Source organism: Mustela nigripes, chromosome 6 (genome assembly GCF_022355385.1).
Source record: "Mustela nigripes isolate SB6536 chromosome 6, MUSNIG.SB6536, whole genome shotgun sequence".
Classification (NCBI taxonomy): Eukaryota; Metazoa; Chordata; class Mammalia; order Carnivora; family Mustelidae; genus Mustela; species Mustela nigripes.
In genome coordinates this window covers 19,995,742-20,016,829 of record NC_081562.1, presented here as the reverse complement: position 1 = coordinate 20,016,829, position 21,088 = coordinate 19,995,742, and the positions used below count along the sequence as shown (strand labels likewise).

At 36.0% G+C, this 21,088-nt stretch overlaps 1 protein-coding gene across 1 annotated transcript in view; it reads right to left on the bottom strand.

Annotated features, from left to right (window-relative positions):
* Positions 1–2,506: 2,506 nt before the first annotated feature.
* The window catches only part of SLC5A8 (solute carrier family 5 member 8), a 46,134-nt gene continuing 27,552 nt past the window's right edge, over positions 2,507–21,088 (bottom strand). Inside the window, exons 10-12 of the mRNA XM_059404449.1 lie at positions 19,399–19,466; positions 5,955–6,041; positions 2,507–2,719 (exon numbers count right to left, since the gene is read on the bottom strand). Of these exons, the coding sequence (XP_059260432.1) occupies positions 2,507–2,719; positions 5,955–6,041; positions 19,399–19,466 (368 nt within the window). The remainder of the gene's footprint in view (positions 2,720–5,954; positions 6,042–19,398; positions 19,467–21,088) is intronic.

Sequence of the window (21,088 nt, the reverse complement as noted above, 5' to 3'; positions counted from 1 at the left end):
TGAACTTAATTAAAATAAAGAAATTCTGACCACCAAAATAGTATCATTACAAGAGTAAAAAGGCAACCCACAAAGCAGGAGAAAAATATTTCAAAATATGTATTTTATCTAGAATATATCACAAATTCTCAAATAAATAAGAAATAAAAGAGAATCCATTTAAAGCTGGATTAAAGAATTCAACAACCAAGTCACAAAAGTACATATCCAAATGGAAATGGCAAACAAACAAACAAACAAAAAACCCACCCCATGTAATAAAAAGGTATTGAATGGGGGCACCTTGGTGGCATGATTTCAGGGTCCTGGGATCCAGCCCCGCATCAGGCTCTCTGCTCAGCAGGGAGCCTGCTTCCCCCAACTCTCTCTGCCTGCCTCTTTACCTACTTGTGATCTCTCTCTGTCAAATAAATAAAATCTTTAAAAAAAAAAAAAGGTATTGAATGTAGTTGATCATAAAGGAAATGCAAATTAAAACTATGATGGGCTACCAATGTATACCCATCAAGCATTAAGGAATTTAAAGAATAAAAACTGTATCTAGGTAATGGAAACATGTTATCCAGGCAACCAAAGAGTATTTTGTTTCATCTTTAGCTGTGTAGTTTATTCCCCTTGTACTCTAGGGACACTGAACTATGTATGATTTCCTAAGATACCACGTGGCTTCAGACCTTCATGCTTTTGGATATACTGTTTTCCCACTGAGCAATATGCCCCACTTCTGTCTGTCCCTTCTATCCAACCCTGGTCACCTGATTAATCTTCCTCTAAGAAGGTTTCTTTGACTCTACCAGGAAGGGTGCCTCTCTTGATCACCTATGAACACCACGTACCAGAGGGTATTGTTTAAGTGTTTATTTTCTTGTCCAACTTCCCTTTTGGTCATTTTCTGTGACTTTCCAAGCCCTCTCCTTCCAGCCAACCTCTGTATCCTTCAAGTAGTACTACCTCTCTAAAGTCTTGATGCTAATCACTCCAACTTTGTTTATATTCACTCTTTTAACAGATCTTCATCAAGTATTTATTACTATTTACAATGTGCTAGTTTTATACTTACTGTGCTTACTGAATTAATTGTTTTGTGTATATTAGCACACCCTCTCCAGCTAAACTATAACTTCCTGGAAGGCAGGAATCAAAGTGAGTAAGAGAGGACAACTTTCTTGTGATACTACATAAACGGCCAGCCCAGACCTAAGTATGTTATTTATTCTTAGAAATTCTTATTTATTACCTGTTATTTTATAAACAAGCTAACATATAAAAGTAATCATTATGGTACCAGGTACATACTAAACTTCAGCTAATTTATTTGTTTCAGAATCCAAATAACTATTTTGTCTCAGACTCTTAAATTAAGAGAGATATTTACATAATCAGGACAAATGCTAAGCAAAATTGTGAAACAAGAAGTATATCCTGAATGTCCTCCCAAGTACCCTTCAATTATTTTTTTCTCCCTTTCTGACTCCAACAACTACCCCTTCCACACACAAACATTAGTGTTTTCATGCTTGTCCAAACCACTTTCGGCATTTCACTGCCCCTCAACCCATGGCACCCCACCTAGTCAAACCTCCCTCCAAAATGTCTCAGGTTCTGGAACTACCAACATTTATCAGCCTTGAATTTCCATTGGCAAGCATTCTCATAGTTAGGAACTCATGATTTGAACATGAATCACTATTAACAAGTCACATTCCTTCTCTCAGGAGTGCTTCCAGTTTAAAAGGGAGACACAGCACGTCTTGACCCAAAGGGAATGAGTCTTTAATGATTTCATTCCAGGAAAGCTGAAACTGGGGGCAATAATTTGGGGGCAGCAGCCTCATTTTTGTATTCCTTGCATATCTCCATAGGGTTTAGGTTTTAAGGCTAGACATTTAATTGTTCACTAAAGAAATATTGCTCTTATATCTACTGTATTATAAAACACTCACCTACCTATAGATCTACATCATTTCATTAAATCAGATGAAATAAGGACCCAGAGCCCCAAAGTATACCGCATACAGAAAACTCCAGCAAGTGAGTTGATCACAGCTGCAACTCATTGCCAGTGCTCTAAAGATCAGGAATCTTTAAATCTAAACAAACAGCAATGACCTAACATATTTAGATGATTGTAGCTTTAGACTATAAAGACTATACTTAAAGCCTATATAAGCAGTGTTTCTTTTATAATTTTGCTTTTCATTTTAAAACACTTTAGTTCACCAAGATGATTTTTTATTCAACTAGAGCTGATATTTGGTAGCATTTAACCATAACAGAATTTTTTGGTCATTATTCAATTTTTCTCCAGATCTGTAAGTGAGGCAGAGGTTTTTATTAAAATTAAGAACATACATCAATTTTTGCTGTTACCAAATAAAATACTATAGCCAGAAAGCCACAAGGGCTCTACCCATTTCAGAATTAGGGAAAATTGTAGCAACTGGGCAACTGGGGTTCTCTATCTGTCACATGCATTTCTTTAAAATATGACACTATAAAGCTTAATTCAATACCTTTCCACACTGTGTGCTTGAAAAGCACTAGTAGAAAATGGCATTTCTGTGGTTGTCACCCAATTTGTCACATTGTGTGTGCTGTTACAGCCATAGGTTTCAAGGATTAGTGGCATCGTTCTCTCAGGCAGTGGAGGATAAAGTTGAGCTCCAATCCCAACCCACAGAGAAACAGCAAATCCAGCCATCAAACCAACAATTGCTCCCTGTAAAACAAGAATGTTTTTAAAAGAAAAATAATGTAGTTTTCTTTGAGACAGAAATTAATGTCAGAAGGTTAAGCTTAGCATGGTCCAAGCCAGATTTACCAGCTTCTCTCCTAAAATCATTCTCTCCCCACAAATCCTTGCTTCTTGTCAAGGGCAGCATGAGCCAGCGGTCCCTCATCTCAGAGCCCTGGGGATCCAGTAACTCCATTACTTTTCCATATCCTTATCTCAACCTGCTTTTTTTTTTTTTTTTCTAATCTCATAATTCTATTCCTTCACTCTGTTTCCACGACTAGCAGTCTTTTCTGGCGTCCTCCTCTCTTCACACCCAAAAAACTACAACAATCACATGGTTGACCCCAGGCCAACAGTCCCCTTTATTTTTGCTTAATCTGTGAACAAACAGTATGCCAAATGCACAAAAGACTATGAAGGGGAAAGCAGACACAGAGTTTATTCCCATATTTAACAACATGCATGATTGTAATTGTGCTTCAGGGTAGCTAGGAGGAAAATAGGAAGCAGTTTTCACAAATGACTGCAACGGTGCATAATACCACACCAAGTATTTCTAAAGACAAAAAGAGATGTCTCCTCTGAAGACATTTGGTTTCTCAATCTTTGGAAAATGGGTTCCTCGCTTCTGCTTTTCACCAGCAGTCTAGATGCTCTGCTAGACCCTGAATAATTTAAACCCCAGTTCCAAATTATGGGGACAAAAGCGAATCTTGAGCTGGTGGGCCTCTTCCTCTGTGGTGAAAATTTCCCCCTTCTTTTAAGAATACTGACCAGATGGGGTGCCTAGGAGGCTCAGCGGGTTAAGCCTCTGCCTTAGGCTCAGGTCATGATCCCAGGATCCTGGGATCGAGCCCCACATTGGGCTCTCTGCTCAGCGGGGAGCCTGCTTCCTTCTCTCTCTCTGTGCCTCCCTCTCTGCCTACTTATGATCTCTGTCTGTCAAATAAGTAAATAAAAATCTTTAAAAAAAAAAAAAAAGAATACTGACCAGACAGGGCAGCTCCCCATAGAGAAGACAGGGGAGAATACTTGAAGTAAGGGAAAAAACAAGCAAAATAATAGGGTAGGAACAAAGAATGGTGTATTGATGGGATAAGATGAAGGCTGATGACAAGATCAGAAGATTTATGTTGGGGACAAACACTATGAGCTCTTTCATTAAGTTGTGAACCTTGAAAGCAGAATTAGATTTTTTTGGTTTTGGTATCTCAGCACTTACTAGAGTGCTGGACATATAGGAGGCGTGCAATAAATATTTTTTCAATAATATGAGATTGGGATAGTAGTGTGGCCAACTGTTGACAAGCCAGACTTGCTTCTCAGCATTGTACATGGCTTGATCAAAGATCCACAAAATTATAAATCCCATGAGTGCAAAAATATTCAGAGTTCTCTATTCCCAGGACAGTGTTGAGCTCATAAATATTCAATGAATGAATGACTGGAAGGGAGGGAAGGAGGGAGAAAAGAAAGGAGGAGGAAAAGCAAAGGAAGGGAAGGGGAAAGGGGGAAGGAGAGGAAGGGAGGGAAGGATGGAGGGAGAGAGGAAGGCAGGAAGTCCATTCCAAAGCAAGGGTAGATACTCTGCTGATGAAAAATGTGAGTATAGTTAAAAGAGGCACCTCCTATGACAGGAATAATAATATCACACTTCTCCCCAGAAAAGGTTATATGGAACCAAGTCTGCTATAGCTATTCTGGAGGCAACCCATGGTGGCAGTAAATGTCAAAAACCAAATCAGTCTTTCTTAATGTTTCAGACACTCAGTAAACCACTGTGCATTTAATAATGCAAAGAGTCTAATCAAAGCTTCAACATTCTGAGGTAGATACAAACTATTCTTTCATTGGGATTAATTTCTACCAAACTAGTTTTTCATATGATACTTCAATGACAATTATTTGAGAATAATTATTTTTAAAAATTTTTCATTTGAGTACAGTTGATATATAATGTTACATTAGTTTCAGGATACAACACAGTGAGTCAACATCTCTATACATTATGCTATGTTTACCACAAGTGTGGCTACCATCTGTTAAGAATTATTTTCCTTAAGAATTATTATTTTTTATTTTTTTATTTATGTTATGTTTGTTATGTTAGTTGCCATACAGTATAGCATAAGTTTTTGTTCCATGATTCATTGTTTGTGTATAACATCCAGTGCTTATTAATAATAATAGTAATGGCCTTTATGAGTAGTCATCTTACCAATCCATAATGCCTCATGAAGAAAATGGAATTCTAAATGTAAAGTCATAGTTCTGCAGTTATTCTATGACTGTATGAAACAACCATACATACATTATCAGTTTTTCCTGAACTTCAGCTTATAGCAGGACTACCCAGTGAAGTCTCTCCTGGCTTTCAGAGAAATAATTTCAATTTCATTTATTCCAAACAAAATTTAGTATTTTAAAGCCCAAAAATGTCTGTGTAGAAGAGAGGTATTACCTCATTCTGGATACTATTCCAATTATGATCACCCCTTTAAGGACAGAACCATAATATTGGAACTATTGCTTTAAATATCAGGAGTATAGACTCTCTGGTCAAGATGGTGAGGAGCTTATATTATTACTTCTCTTTGCTGTACTCTGACTATTCACAGGTATCCTCAGCTCTACTGCTTTTAACTCTTTCACATCTGAGCCTGTTGATCTTTCTTTAAATCCTAGTGATTTTTAGAGGTAGAGTTTAGTGACCTCTGAGGCTAATAATACACTATATGTTAATTAACTTATTTTAAATTTAAAAAATGTTTATAGAAATCCTAATGACTTTCAAGAAAGGCAAAAAGATAAATCCACAAAAAATCTTCCTTTAGTTATGTAATATTCATAACATATATTACATATAATGTATAACATAATATGTATTGTTTCATAATAAATATCCTTTATTTACATTATATATTCTATTCTATTATATGCTTAGTTATATAGTTATACTGTAATATTATATGATTCAGCTATATAATATTCACAATATATATTATTTTGGCAGTTTCCATTTAGTTTCACATATGTAGGATCCCAGTGCATAGCACTTTATTTTATATTCCAGCAAAGTCAATATGAGTAATTTAAGCCATTAAGTCACTAATGACAGATATCAAAGGAAGTATATCTTTCAAATTAAGAAAAAATTAGAAAGCCGCTACTATAGTTGGGAAAGTAAGTTTTACACATATTCACTCTTTATACTCACAATTGAGTTGGCAAAGGGAACCAAAATGCCCAAAGCAAACAAGCCCAGAAGTGGTCCACCAACCATGCCAAATATGCTGAGTGCTGCCTACAAAAATAATAAAAAGTCATAACTAGCAATCTCAAATACCAAGTTAAAGTGTTTCAAAGTAATTTCATCAGAATGAGGATTTAGAGTTATCAATCTCCTCCCAAAAATCATGGCAGCCTTATCATTGACAAATAGGTAATCAGAACTTGAATGCTTCTGCTTCTCAGTCTCAACTATTCATTTGTTCATTCAGGTATCTTCAATAAAGGAAGCAGAATATAAAGAAGGTAGAGTCACGACAACACAGCAGGAACAGCTATATGAATTCATAAGCCCAGAAGGACACTACTTCTCCCAACTGTTCCTGCAAGTGATAATAATCAATCACACCACTCCTTTGTGCTTTGACAGTCTCAAAATCTTCTGTAAAACAAGACTGTGGATAAGTACTGCTAAGTGAACAGAGATGGCAATGAAACAATGCCATCCTTGATTCCCTAGGAATGGAACTAGAATGAAAAATATGATTATTTAAAAAAAATATTGCTCAAATCATTTTGATTTAAAATCTAATTGGCTAATTGAAACCTTTGCTTTGGTGTATAGATGCCAAAATCATGCTAGTGAAAAAAAAGTTATAATGTGAATAATGGAGAAATGCAAAACCTGAAAATTCCAAAAGATGTGAGTTCCCAGTAAGCCAATGGTTAATTTTTAAGAGTGGACAGAAGCATAAAAGAAGGATTAGAGAACATATTGTCTACAGAGTACAGGGGCTTGATAACAGAATCAGTAAATCAAAGAAAAAATATCAAGTCAAGAAAATTTTATAAGATATAGATGGCAGTTCTAGGTTAAAAAAATTCAGAAGTCTTCCTTGTGGTGGTGGTGTGGATAGAGTTGACAAAGAACTAGTGTTTGAGGAGGATATGGGTTCAGAATATAATCCTAGGGAGTGATTTCACAACTTCTCTTGACCAAAGCCCAGTAGGAAAGAAGACAGCCTTCACTGAAAAATATGAAATAAGTCACATGGCCCATGAAGCAGGCTGTGACAGTATGACCTGTGAGCCAGTTTTAGAGGTATAAGGAATATAACCCCCCCCCCCAAAAAAAAGCCTGTTTCAGGGAATAATACCTTGGTTAGAGATGAAGCAAGGAAGAACTGGCTTGGAGTTATGATGACACTATTAGGACACCTCACTACAGATACTCAGCCAGAATTGATAAGAAGGGAAAGAAAGAAGGGAATCAATCACAATAAGAGTTATAAGCAATAATGCAGACTATGGAGGAATAAGCAATAATGCAGACTATGGAGAAAAGCATATTCAGAGGAGTTTTATTGGTTATGGCTTAGATGTGTTGGATAAGCTTGGAGCTTCTGGATATCATTCATTCATTCATTCATTCATATACTCAGGATGAGATCAAACTATTTTAACAACTGGTATGCCACAAGCAAACAAACCAGAATGGACCCAAGCCTTAGGTCTAAAGCAGGAGTTTGGAGGACCTGCTTTGCTCAACAGTGACCTTCAACTTTCTGGATCATGGGGAGGGCCAGGTGTGTCAGAGAGCCATGATAAAACTGCTTCAGTAATTAACATGTGCTTGAAATAAATTAAAAAATAGAAAGTCTTAGAGAAAAAATAAATAAAATGTCTCAACAAAAACACAGCAGATATAAAGGACTAAATGGAAATTATTAGAACCGAAAAATACTAGGTAAAATCTTGGTAGATGGGTTCAACAGCAGAATGGAGGAGATAGAAGAAAGAATTAGTGAGCTGGAAGATAGGCCAATAGAAATTACCTAATCAGAACAACAGAGAGAATATGGACTTTAAAAAAATGAAATGAGTTTCCAGGATCTGTGCAAGTATACTAAAAAAATCTAACACAGGTAATGAGAGTCCTAGAGGAGAAAAGAATGAGGCTAAAAAGCATTTAAAGAAATAATGTATGAATTTCCCAAATTTTACAAGAGATATAAACCTACAGATTCAAAAGCTGCAAAAACTCCAAACAGGACAAACACAAAGAAATAATGCCAAGACACACTGAAATAAATTTCTGAAAACAAAGAGAAAGTTCTAAAAGTGATCAGAGAAAAATGATACCTTTCCTGTAGGGGAAAATAATTAGAATGGCAGCAAATATATCATCAGAAATACTGGACCAGAAGAAAGTGGCACATATTTTTCAAGTGCTGGATAAAAAGAACTGCTGACACAGAATCCTATATCCAGCAAAAATATCTTCTGGAAATAAAGGGAAACCAATACATCCTCAGATGAAGGGAAATAAAGAATTTTTGCCAGCAGACATATCCTAAAAGAATGGCTAATGAAAGTTTTCTAAAAAGAACAGAAATTATTAAAAGAAGGAAACTTGGAACATCAGGAAGGAAGAAAGAATAAAATAAGCAAATATATGGCTAAATATAATAGGCATTCCTTCTCCTCTTGAGTTTCCTGAGTTATATTTGATTGTTTAAACAAAACTTATAATACTTTAATGTAATTCAAAATGCATGTAGAGTAAATATTTGATAACTGTATTAAAAACTGGGTAAACAGACATAAAGGGAGATAAAGGTTCTATACTTTCCTCAAATTGGTAAAATGACAAAACAAGTAGATTGTTTTGTAATACCTAAAGCAACAATTGAAAATGCTATTCTAAGAGGCAAACTCAAAACAATACAGATAAATAAAAATGGATTCTAAAAAATGTTTAAGTATCTTATAGAAAGGTAGGAGGGAAAGAGAAAGAACAAACATAAAACAAAAAATGGCATACATACTCCCTAACATACCAATAATTACATTAAGTGGAGAAGATGGTCTAATACACCAATTAAAAGACAGAAATTGGCAGGATATATTTTAAAACATGGCCCAATTATATGCTGATTCCAAAAAGCTTACTTAAAATTTAATATAAGCAAGCTGAAAGTAAAAGGATGAAAAAAAAGGTGTATCAAGCAACCATTAATCAAAAGCAAGTAGGAGTAACTACATTAATATCATATAAATTATACTTTAGGTAAATAAAATTATCAGAGAGAAATATTATAAATAACAAAATAATTATTCACCAAGACACAGAAATCTTAAATATACATGCACCAAATAAGAACTTCAAAATACATGAAACAAACACGGAAAATAAATTTAAAAAAAAATTTTTTAACTGATAGAACTAAAAGGAAAATAGACATATATACAATTATAGTTTAGAAATCACCATTCCACTGTCACCAACTGATAAAAACAACTAAACAGAAAATCAGAAGATGTTGAAGAACTCAATGACACCATCAATGAGCAGGATCTAATTGATACTTAGAGAACACTGCACCTAACAGCAGAGTACAATTTTAAGTGCCAATGGAACATATACCAAAATGCCATATCCTGGGCTATAACACAGACCTCAACAGATTTAAAATAATCAAAATCATAGAGAATGCACTCTTTGATCACACTGAATGAAACTAGAAATCAATAGCAGAAAAATAATAGGAAAATCTCTGAACACTTGGAAACTAAGTAACATAGTTCTAAACAATTCATAGGTCAAAGGGACATCTCAAAGGAAACTTAAAAATATGAAAAGTCGTGGAACACAACTAAATTAATACTGACAGGAAAATTTTTGCAATTAGTACACACACTATAGACGAGGAAAAGTCTCAAATCAATAATCTAAGGTCCTACCTCAAGAACAGCAAAATAAACCAAAAGCAAACAGCAGAAAAGACTAAAGAACAAAAGGCAATAATTGCAAATAGAAAATAGAGTAAATCAGTGAAATAAAAAGGTAGGGGGTGCCTGGGTGGCTCAATCGTTGGGCATCTGCCTTTGGCTTGGGTCATGATCCTGGAGTCCCAGGATCAAGCCCCACATGGAGCTCCCAGCTCAGAGGGAAGCCTGCTTCTCCCTCCCCCACAGCCCCCATGACTGTTCCCTCTCTCATGGTCTCTCTCTCTGTGTCAAATAAATAAATAAAATCAGAAATAATAAATAAATAAATAAATAAATAAATAAGAAGGTAGATTTTTGAAATTTTTATGTTTACAAACCTCTAGCAACACTGGAAAAAAAAAAAGACAAAATTACCAATATTAGGAATAAAACAGGCAATAACACTACAGACACCAAACACTACAGACTACAGACACTGCAGACACTAAACATAGAATAAGGGAATACTATGAACAACTCCCCATACACAAATTTTACAACTTAGATGAAATGGACCAATTTTTTAAATATACAGCTACCATAATTCACCCAATATGAAACAGATAATTTGAATAGCCCTATAACTTATGGATATTTAATTCATAATTTTAAAACACCCAGAAAAGGAATACCCAGGCCCAGATGGTTTCACTAGAGTATAACTACCAAACTTTTAAATCATTAACACCAATTTTATACAATCTTCTAAGAAAATAGAGATTAATTATTCTCACTTTATTTTATGAAGCTAGAATGTCTATGATATCAAAACCAGACAAAGCCATTACAAAAAAAGAATTACAGATCAATATTTCTCATGATGCAAAAATCCTTAATAAAATATTAACAAATAGAATCAGAAATATATAAAAATAACTATACGCCATGACCAAGTTTATTCCAAGAATGCAAGGCTGGTTAAGCATTTGAAAATCAATTAATGTAACTCATCATGTCAAAGAACTAAAGAAGACTATCGTATTACCACATCAATCAAGGCAGAAAAAGCACTTGACAAAATTCAACATTCATCCATAAAAAAAACTCTCAGAAATATTGAAATAGGGAATTTCCTCAACTTTGTAAAGGGCATCTACTAAAATCTTACAGCTAGCATTATATCTAGGAGTGAAAGACTAAATATTTTCCTCATCCAGACTGGGAAATAAGGAAGGGGTGTCTACTCTTACTACTCTTATTCAACCTGATGTGGAAGTTAAAGCCAGTGCAATAAAGAAATAAAAGCTATACATACAGATTGTAAAGGAAGAAATAAAACTTGTTTTTTGAAGATGACATGACTATCTGTGTAGAAAATCCCAAGAACTAATAAATAAATTCAGCAGGGTCTCAGGATCCAGCACAAATATACATATATCAATTATATTTCTACATATTAACAAACATATGGACACCAACATTAAAAGTACAATATTCACTTATAATCACTTTGAAAAAATTAAATATTGGGATAAGGAGGGAGATGGTAGCTGAGTAGGAGGACTCTAGGCTCCCCTTGTCCCGCGAATACAACTAGATAACTATCAAATCATCCTACATACCCCAGAAATTGACTTGAAGACTGGCAGAACAACAAATGCCACAACTAAAGGTAGAGATGAGGCCACATGGCAGAAAGTAGGAAGTGTGGAGACGTGGTTTGGGAGAGATAGATCTTGGCCATTGTGGTAGAGAGAGAGCTGTGGTCCCAGGGAAGGGCAAGAGACAGATAAGCGCACAGGGAAGATTTTGATTCCCTACAGCGATTGGTTTGGAAAGTAAAGGGGCTGAGTTTCATGAGTTCTTGCAACCAGCAGGGCTTAAAATGTAGAGTTTTAAAGACTAGTGTGTTTGGCTTGAGGTGAACCCAGGGGAATCGGGGTTACTCTTGGAAAGAGGGCAGGGAAAATAGCCTACGAACATACAGCATGGAAATAGCAATCTGAAGAGTGCCTGGGGCACATAATGGGGAGGTTATTTGCTCTTCTTGGCAGCATTCATGGAGAGATCCCTCCAGGAACAAAGATAACTGGCCTCCACTGCCCCTCAGCATAAGCACAGGGCCACCTGTGGGAACAAGTATGGTGCTGATACTCACTACCTAACTTGCTTACACCGAGGCCCATCCCCCACCCCAACTCCAGTGGAACTGCCCATCTCCAGTGGAACTGCCCAACTTGTTTTGGTGCCAGCACAGTGGTCCCTCTCCCCCAGGAGACTGGCCCAAACCTCTACCCACACCATGTCTCCCTACCCATGAATTCTGCAGGGCTTCAGTTTTGGCAGCTGTGACAACAGGACTCATTTCATAAGCAGAGTAGAGTACCAGTAGTTAAAATTCCCTACATTCAGGTCAGGGAACAAATACTCTCACAATAGGCAAAGAAAGCATCTGTAGACAATTGATCTGAAGGATAAAGTGGCCAGGGCACAACAGCAAAGTAAGCAAAGTACATGCAGCACACCGTGGAAACACTCTCTGGAGTGTAGGCCCTGGAGAGCAGGTGACATTATACTACCAACCAGTATATAACCTCTTCTTCATAAAGCTATTACCTTCAAGGGGAGGAAATGTAGCTGACTTTTCTAACACAGAAAAGGTAGCCCAGAGACTTAGACAAAAGAGAGGATAGAGGAATTTGTCCCAAATGAAAGAACAAGACAAGCCCACAGCTAGAGATTTAAATACAGATACAAGTAACACGCCTGATAGAGAATTTAAAGTAATGATCATAAAAATACTTGCTAGACTTGAGAAAGTGGAAGTCCTCAGCAAGAGCATTAATATGGAGATAAGGAATAACACAGGAGAAATAAAGGGCCCAATAAACAAGATCAAGAACATGCTCTATGGAAAGAACAGCAGACTGGAAAAAACACAGAAATAAATCAATACCTAGAAGACAGAGTAATGGAAAGTAATCAAGCTGTACAAAAGAGAAAAAAAAGAATGAGGAAAAATGACAATAGACTTAGAGAACTCAGTGACTCCATCAAAAAGAGTTACATTCATATTATAGGAATCCCAGAAGAAGGGAGAGAAAAGAGGGCAGAGAATTTATTTGAAGAAATAATAGCTGAAAACTCCTAATCTGGGGAAGGAAACAGATATCCAGATCCAAGAGGCACAGAGAACCCCCAACAAAATCAACAAAAGCAAATCCACATCAAGACAGATTGTAATTAAAATGGTAAAATATAAAGAAAAAAATCTTAAAAGCAACAAGACAAAAGACAACAGTTACATACAGGGGAAACCCCATAAGGCTATCAGCAGAATTCTCAGCAGAAACTTTCCATGTCAGAAAGGACTGTCATGTCCATTGGCCCACCTAAATAAATAAATAAAAGAATGGGCATGATATATATTTAAAATGCTGAATGGGAAAAATGTGAGGTCAAGAACATTCTATCCAGCGAGGCTATCATTCAGAATAGCAGAGATAAAGAGTATCTCAGAGAAACAAAAATGAATGGAGTTCATGACCACTAAACCAGCCCTGCAAGAAATACTAAAGGGAACTCTATGAGTAGAAAGGAAAGACTATAAGTAATGGTATAAAGATAGGAAACACAAAAACAGTAAAAATGAATATTTCTATAAAATATCAGTGAAAGAACTCACAAAATAAAGGATGTAAAATATGACAACATATACCTAAAACTTGGGGAGTAGAGGAGTAAAGAATAGGTTTAAACTTAAACAACCATCAACTTAATATAGACTGCTATATGCAGAAGATGTTATATACAAACCTAATGGTAACCACAAATCAAAAACTGGTAATAGATATGCAAAGAATAAAGAGGAAGAAATCAAAATTTATCACTAAAGAAAACCAACAAATCATGAAAGAAAGACAAGAAAGGATCAGAGAAAATCTTCAGAAACAATCACAAAACAAGTAATAAAATAGCAATAAGTACATATCTATCAATAATTACTGTGAGGGGTGCCTGGATGGTTCAATAAATTAAGCCTCTGCTTTCAGCTCAGATCATAATTCCAAGATCCTGGAAAAGAGCCCTGTGTTGGGCTCTCTGCTCAGTGGTGGGATATGCTTCTCCCTTACCTTCTGCCCCACCCCCCTACTTGTGTTCTTTTTCTCTCAAATAAACAAATGAAATCTTAAAAAAATAATAATTATTTAACTATAAATGGACAAAACACTACAATCAAAATACAGGGTGACATAATGGATAAAAAAACAAGATTCATTTCTATGTTTCCTACAAGAGACTCATTTTAGACCTAAACACACCTGCAAAGTAAAAGTGAGAAGGTGGAAAAGCATTTATCATGCAAAAGGACATCAAAAGAAAGCTGGAGAGGCAATACTTGTATCAGACAAATTAGACTTTAAAAAAAGATTCTTGGACACCTGGGTGGCTCAGTAGTTTAAGTGTTCGACACTTGATTCCAGTTCATGTTCTCAGGTTTGTGAGATTGAGCCCCATGTCAGGCTTCATGTTTAGCACAGTCTGCTTGAGATTCTCTCCCTCTCCCTTCCCAAATAAATTAAATCTTTAAAAACAAAAATTAAAAAAGATTCTAACAAGAGACAAAGAAGGACACTACATAATAATAACAGGGATAACCCAACAAGAAGATATAAAAATTGTAAATATTTATGCATCTAACATGGAAGTGCTCAAATACATTAAACAATAAGAAATGTAAAGGTACGAATTGATAGTAATACAGTAATATTAGGGGATGTTAACACCCCATGAAATCAATGGACAGATCATCTAAATAGAAAATCAGCAAGTAAACAATGGTTTTGAATGACATACTACCAGATGGATATAACAGATATATTTAAATCATTCCATCATCAAACAGCAGGATACACATTATTTCATGTGCACATGGAACATTCCCCAGAATAGTTCACATATTAAGCCACAAAAGAAACCTCAACAAATTAAAAAGGATCGAAATTATACCATGCATCTTTTCTGACCACAACACTATGAAATCAGAAGTCAACCCAAGAAAAAAATCTGAAAGACCACAAATAGATGGAGGTTAAATAGCATGGACCCATGACTCTATGGTCAACTGATCTTTGACAAAGCAGGAAAAAATATACAGTGGAAAAAAGACAGTCTCTTCAATAAATGGTAATGGGAAAATTGGACACCTATGTATAGAAGAATGAAACTTGACCATTCTCTTATACCATACACAAAGATAAACTCAAAATGGATAAAAGACCTCAACATGAGGCAGGAATCTATCAAAATCCTAGAGGAAAACATAGGCAGTAAGCTCTTTGACATCAGCCACAGCAACTTCTTTCAAGATATGTCTCCAAAGGCAAAGGAAACAAAAGCAAAAATGAACTTTGGGAACTTCATCAAGATCAAAAGCTTCTGCACAGCAAAGGAAAGAGTGGGAAGGAAAGAGGCCACCCATGGAATGGGAGAAGATATTCGCAAATGACACTACAGACAAAGGCCTGACATCTAAGATCTATAAAGAACTCCTCAAACACAACACACACAAAACAGATAATCATGTCAAAAAAATGGGCAAAAGACATGAACAGACACTTCTCCAATGAAGACATACAAATGGCTAACAGACACATGAAAAAATGTTCATCATCCTTAGCCATCAGGGAGATTCAAATCAGAACCACATTGAGATACCACCTTACACCAGTTAGAATGGCCAAAATCAACAAGACAGTAAAAACAAGTGTTGGAGAGGAGGTGAGAAAGAGGAATCCTCCTACATTCTTGGTGGGAATGCAAGTTGGTGTAGCCACTTTAGAAAACAGTGTGGAGACTCCTTAAGAAATTAAAAATAGAGCTATCCTATGATGCTGCAATTGCATACTCAGTATTTGCCCCAAGGATACAGATGTGGTGAAAACAAGGGCCATCTGTACCTGAATAGCAGCAATGGCCACAGTCGCCAAATTGTGGAAAGAGCCAAGATGCCCTTCAACAGACAAATGGATAAAGATATGATATGATACATATATACAATGGAATATTATGCCTCCATCAGAAAGGATGAATACCCAACTTTTGTATCAATATGAATTGGACTGGAGGAGATTATGCTGAGTGAAATAAGTCAAGCAGAGAGAGTCAGTTATCATATGGTTTCACTTACTTGTGGAGCATAAGGAATAACATGAAGGACTTTGGGTGAAGGAGAGCAGTAGTGAGTTGGGGGAAACTGGAGGGGGAGATGAACCATAAGAGACTGTGGACTCTGAGAAACAAAGTGAGGGTTTTGGAGGGGAGGAGAGTGGGAGGTTGGGTGAGCCTGGTGGTGGGTATTAAGGAGGGTGTAAATTGCATGGAGCACTGGATATGGTACATAAAGAATAAATCTTGGAACACTGAAAAAAATTAAATTAAAAAGAACATGCTACTAAACAATGAATGGGTCAACTAGTTGACTAGGAAGCAAAATGAGAAATTAAAAAGTACACAGAAACAAATGAAAATGAAAACACAATGGTTTAGAGCCTTTGGAATGCAGAAAAAGTGGTTCTAAGAGGGAAGCTTATAGTAACACAGGCCTACTTCAAGAAGCAAGAAAGGTCTCAAATAAACAACCTAACCTTACACCTAAAGGAGCTAGAAAAAAGAAAAACAAAGCCTAAAACTAGCAAAAGGAAGGAAATAATGAGGATCAGAACAGAAATAAATGATACAGAAACTTAAAAACATAGTAGAATAGATTTAAAAAAAACAGGAGCTGGTTCTTTGAAAAAATTAATAAAATTGATAAGCCTCTAGCCAGACTTATGAAGGAAAAATAGGAAAGTCTCAAATAAATAAAATTACAAATGAGAGAGGGAAAAATAACAACCAACACCACAGAAATACAAATGATTATAAAAGAATATTATGAAAAACAACAAATTGGATAATCTAGAAGAAATAAATTCCTAAAATCATGTAGTCTATGAAAACTGAAACAGGAAGAAATACAATATTTGAACAGACCAATTACCAGTAAAGAAACTGAATCATTAATCAAAAACCCCCCAAAAAACAGAAGTCCAGATGGCTTCACAGGTGAATTTTATCAAACATTTAAAGAAGAACTAATACCTACTCTTCTCAAATTATTCCAGAAAATAGAAAAGGAAGGAAAACTTCCAAATTCACACTATGAGGCCAGCATACCCTGACACCAAAACCAAATAAAAACACCACAAAAAAAAAGAGTACAGGCCAATGTCTTTGATAAACATAGGTGCAAAAATATTTAAAAAAATACCAGCAAACTGAATCCAACAATACATTAAAAAAATCATTTACCACAATCAAGTGGGATTTATTCTTGGGTTGCAAGGGTGGTTCAATATTTGCAAATCAATGTGATGCATCACAGCAATAAGAGAAAGGATAAGAGGCGCCTGGATGGCTCAGTGGGTTAAGCTGCTGCCTTCGACTCACGTCATGATATCAGGGTCCTGGGATCAAGTCCCGCATCCGGCTCTCTGCTCAGCAGGGAGCCTGTTTCCCTTCCTCTCTTTCTGCCTGCCTCTCTGCCTACTTGCGATCTCTCTCTGTCAAATAAATAAATAAAATCTTAAAAAAAAAAAAGGAGAGAGAAAGGATAAGAACTAGATGATCATTTCAATAGATGCAGAAATAAGCTCATATATATGAGAATACTAGCCAGTCATAAAAAAGAATGATATCTTGCCATTTATAATGACAGGGCTAGAACTACAGAGTATAATTCTATGCAAAATAAATCAGTCAGAGAAAGAAAAATATCATATGATTTCATTCGTGTGGAATTTAAGAAACAAAACAAAGGAGCAAAGGAAAAAAAGTAGAGAGAGAGAGATGAACCAAGAAACACTCTTTTTAAAAATTTTTTATTTAATTTTTTCAAGGTTCTAAAATTCATTATTTATGTACCACACCCAGTGCTCCATGCAACCTGTGCCCTCCTTAACAGAAACAGACTTTTAACTATAGAGAACAAACTGACGGTTCCTAGTGGGGAGGTAGATGGTGGGATAGATTAATAGGTGATGGGGATTAAGGAGCACACTTGTCATGATGAACACCAGGAAATGTATGGCATCATTGAATCACTATCATTATATTGTATACTTGAAACTAATAGACCACTGTATGTTAACTAACTGAAATTACTTTAAAAAATTATGGAGCACCTGGGTGGCTCCGTTGGTTAAGTATCCAACTCGTGATTTTGGCTCAGGTCATGATCTGATGAATTGTGGGGCTGAGTTCCACTTTGGGACCTGTAGTCAGTGGGGAATCTGCTTGAGATTCTCTCCCTCTGCCCCTCTCCCCACTCATGCTCACACTTTCTTTCAAATAAGTGTCTTTTTAAAAAGCTTAAAACAATTTATTAATTGGAAGGTATAAATATCACTAAATACACACAGAACTTATATACTGAAAATTAAATAATGGTTATAAGGAAAATCAGAGATCTAAATAAATGAAGAGATATACTATATTCATGGATTCAAAGATTCAATTATAGTAAAGATGTCAAATCTCCCCAAACTGATATATAGGTTTAGTGTAATTTTATCAAAATCTAAGCAACATTTTTTTAGGTATACAGAAGATTATTCTAAACTTTATATGGAAAGGCAAAGGAACAAGAATAGTTAACATATTTTTGAAAGATAAGAATAAAGTGAAAGGAATTAGTTTACCTGATTCTAGACTTATTATAAAGCTACAAAAATCAAGACTGTATACTACTGGCAGAGAGACAGACACACAGATTAATAGGACAGAAAAGAGAAACCAGAAATAAGCCCACACAAATATGCCTAACTGAAAAATATTTTATTTATTTGAGAGAGAGAGGGAGCATGTGCATGCAAGCTGGGAAAGGTGCAGAGAAAGGGGCAAGCGGACTCTGCACTCAGTGTAGTCTGACAAGGGGCTCAGTCCCATGACCCCAAGATCAAGACCTGAGCTGAAATAGTCACACACCCAACTGACGGAGCCACTCAGGCACCATCCCTAACTGATTTTTTATATAGGTGCAATTGAGTGGAAGAAACACATCCTTTACAACTGTACATCTATAGAGAAGCGGGGGAAGGAACATCAATCTAAGTCTCACACCATTGAGGAAAACTAGATAAAGGGTATATGGGATCTTTTTCTATTATTTCTTTTTTTTTTAATATTAATTTATTTATTTTCAGCATAACAGTATTCATTATTTTTTCACCACACCCAGTGCTCCATGCAATCCATGCCCTCTATAATACCCATCACCTGGTACCCCAACCTCCCACCCCCCCCCCCCACCCCCCCCCCCCGCCACTTCAAACCCCTCAGATTGTTTTTCAGAGTCCATAGTCTCTCATGATTCACCTCCCCTTCCAATTTCCCCCAACTCCCTTCTCCTCTCTAACTCCCCATATCTTCCATGCTATTTGTTATGCTCCACAAATAAGTGAAACCATATGATAATTGACTCTTAAAATTGCACATAAATCTACAATTATATCATAATAGAAAGTTTAATTTAAAAAAATTTTAAAGAATTTAGGCAATTCAGTTCCTTGCAATTGCTTTGTATAGATGACTAGAGAAGTCTGGAAGGATAGTCACATCAACATTTTAAAAAAGGAAGAATTCAGTGTTTGTGATTCAAACCTTGCAGAAACAGCTCTTACCTGCAACAAAGCTCCCATTAGTGATGCCAATGCAGCCATTCCAATGCAGAGAACTCCAAAGAGCACACCTAAATGGATGACATAAAAGCCAGTGTAAAATTCAGACCGAGAGGATTAGAATTCTCAATAGAACAAGCTACCTTGTCTTTGATTCAAAGTAATTGATATGATTGTGGTGAAAATTGGCCACATACATCAGAGCCAGCCAAAAAAAGGGAGGGGGTGTTTTCCTACGGGATCAGCAGTGTGCAAAGGGGAAAGAAAACTCTGATATTGTGTACCGGGATTAGTGACAACATTAGGTTATATAAGTAAAAAAATCCCTAGCATTAACCAGAGAGACTTTTAAGCTAAGAACTATTATGTTATTAATCTAATCCTCCTTAAACATTTGTTTTATAAAGGAAGGCTCAGGTCTCTGTTTCCAGTTTGCCAGAAACAGGACACAATCTGTATGACATGTTGGGGGAGGGGAGTAATAAACATGAGAAATTAGAGTCGTCTGATCTGAAGTGTTCATTTCTTCTAGGAAGTGACGATCCACACCAAGGGATGGTTTAGGACCTTTAGCCCTCTTGTAATCTCCAACATCACTAAGTCTTTCCTGTTAAACTAGCAAAGAAAGATAATATCAAGTCTGATGTTACCCATTCTACCAACTTGTTTTCCCAAACTTTATAAGAATTCTCAAGCCACCACTGTTGCTCAGATTATAATTATAGGGTTTTTTTTTCCTTTGGTTTTTATACTTTCCACATTTTCTCCAAATACATGTTTTACCTTTTTTTTTTTTTTTTTTAAAGATTTTATTTATGAGTGCTGTGAAGTGTGTAAACCTGGAGATTCACAGACCTGCACCCCTGGAGCTAATAATATATGTTTATAAAAAATTTTTTTAAATTATTTAAAAAATTGAAAAAAAGATTCTATTCATCAGACAGAGATCACAAGTAGGCAAAGAGGCAAGCAGAGAGAGAGAGGAGGAAGCAGGTTCCCCGCAGAGCAGAGAGCTGATGCAGGCCCAATCCCAGGACTCTGGGATCAGATTTTTATTTTTGAATATTTTCATTTAGCACAAATCACCTGGAATCAGTCAATATAATTTCACACACACACAAAAAAAATCAAAACAGGGCGCCTGGGTGGCTCAGTGGGTTAAGCTGCTGCTTTCGGCTCAGGTCATGATCTCAGGGTCCTGGGATCGAGTTCCGCATCAGGCTCTCTGCTCAGCAGGGAACCTGCTTCCCTCTATCTCTCTCTGCCTGCCTCTCGTCTACTTGTGATCTCTCTCTGTCAAATAAATAAAATCTTTAAAAAAAATCAAAACATAAAAAGAGTAATAACTTTGCTCATTATAAAATCAGTGCATTCATTACATCTAATTTACACTAGAAGTCACATCTTTGTTAAGTATATTGGGTAAATAACCTTATTGAACCTGAATGGAAAACTTATATTAAGTTTTTACATAGAGCTCATGTCACAATGATTTTTTAAGCCTCCAAATCCTAGTGTAAATAGAAATTTCCAACATATATAGTTTGATTCTTCTATATCTGATAGCTCATGAATGGTCACCACTATGGGGTTTTGGTATTCAAAGTTAATGGGAACACATACAAATTACTTTCCATGTTCTTCTTTATGATGTCCCTACTGTTCATACCTCAAGATAATGACTTTATATAAT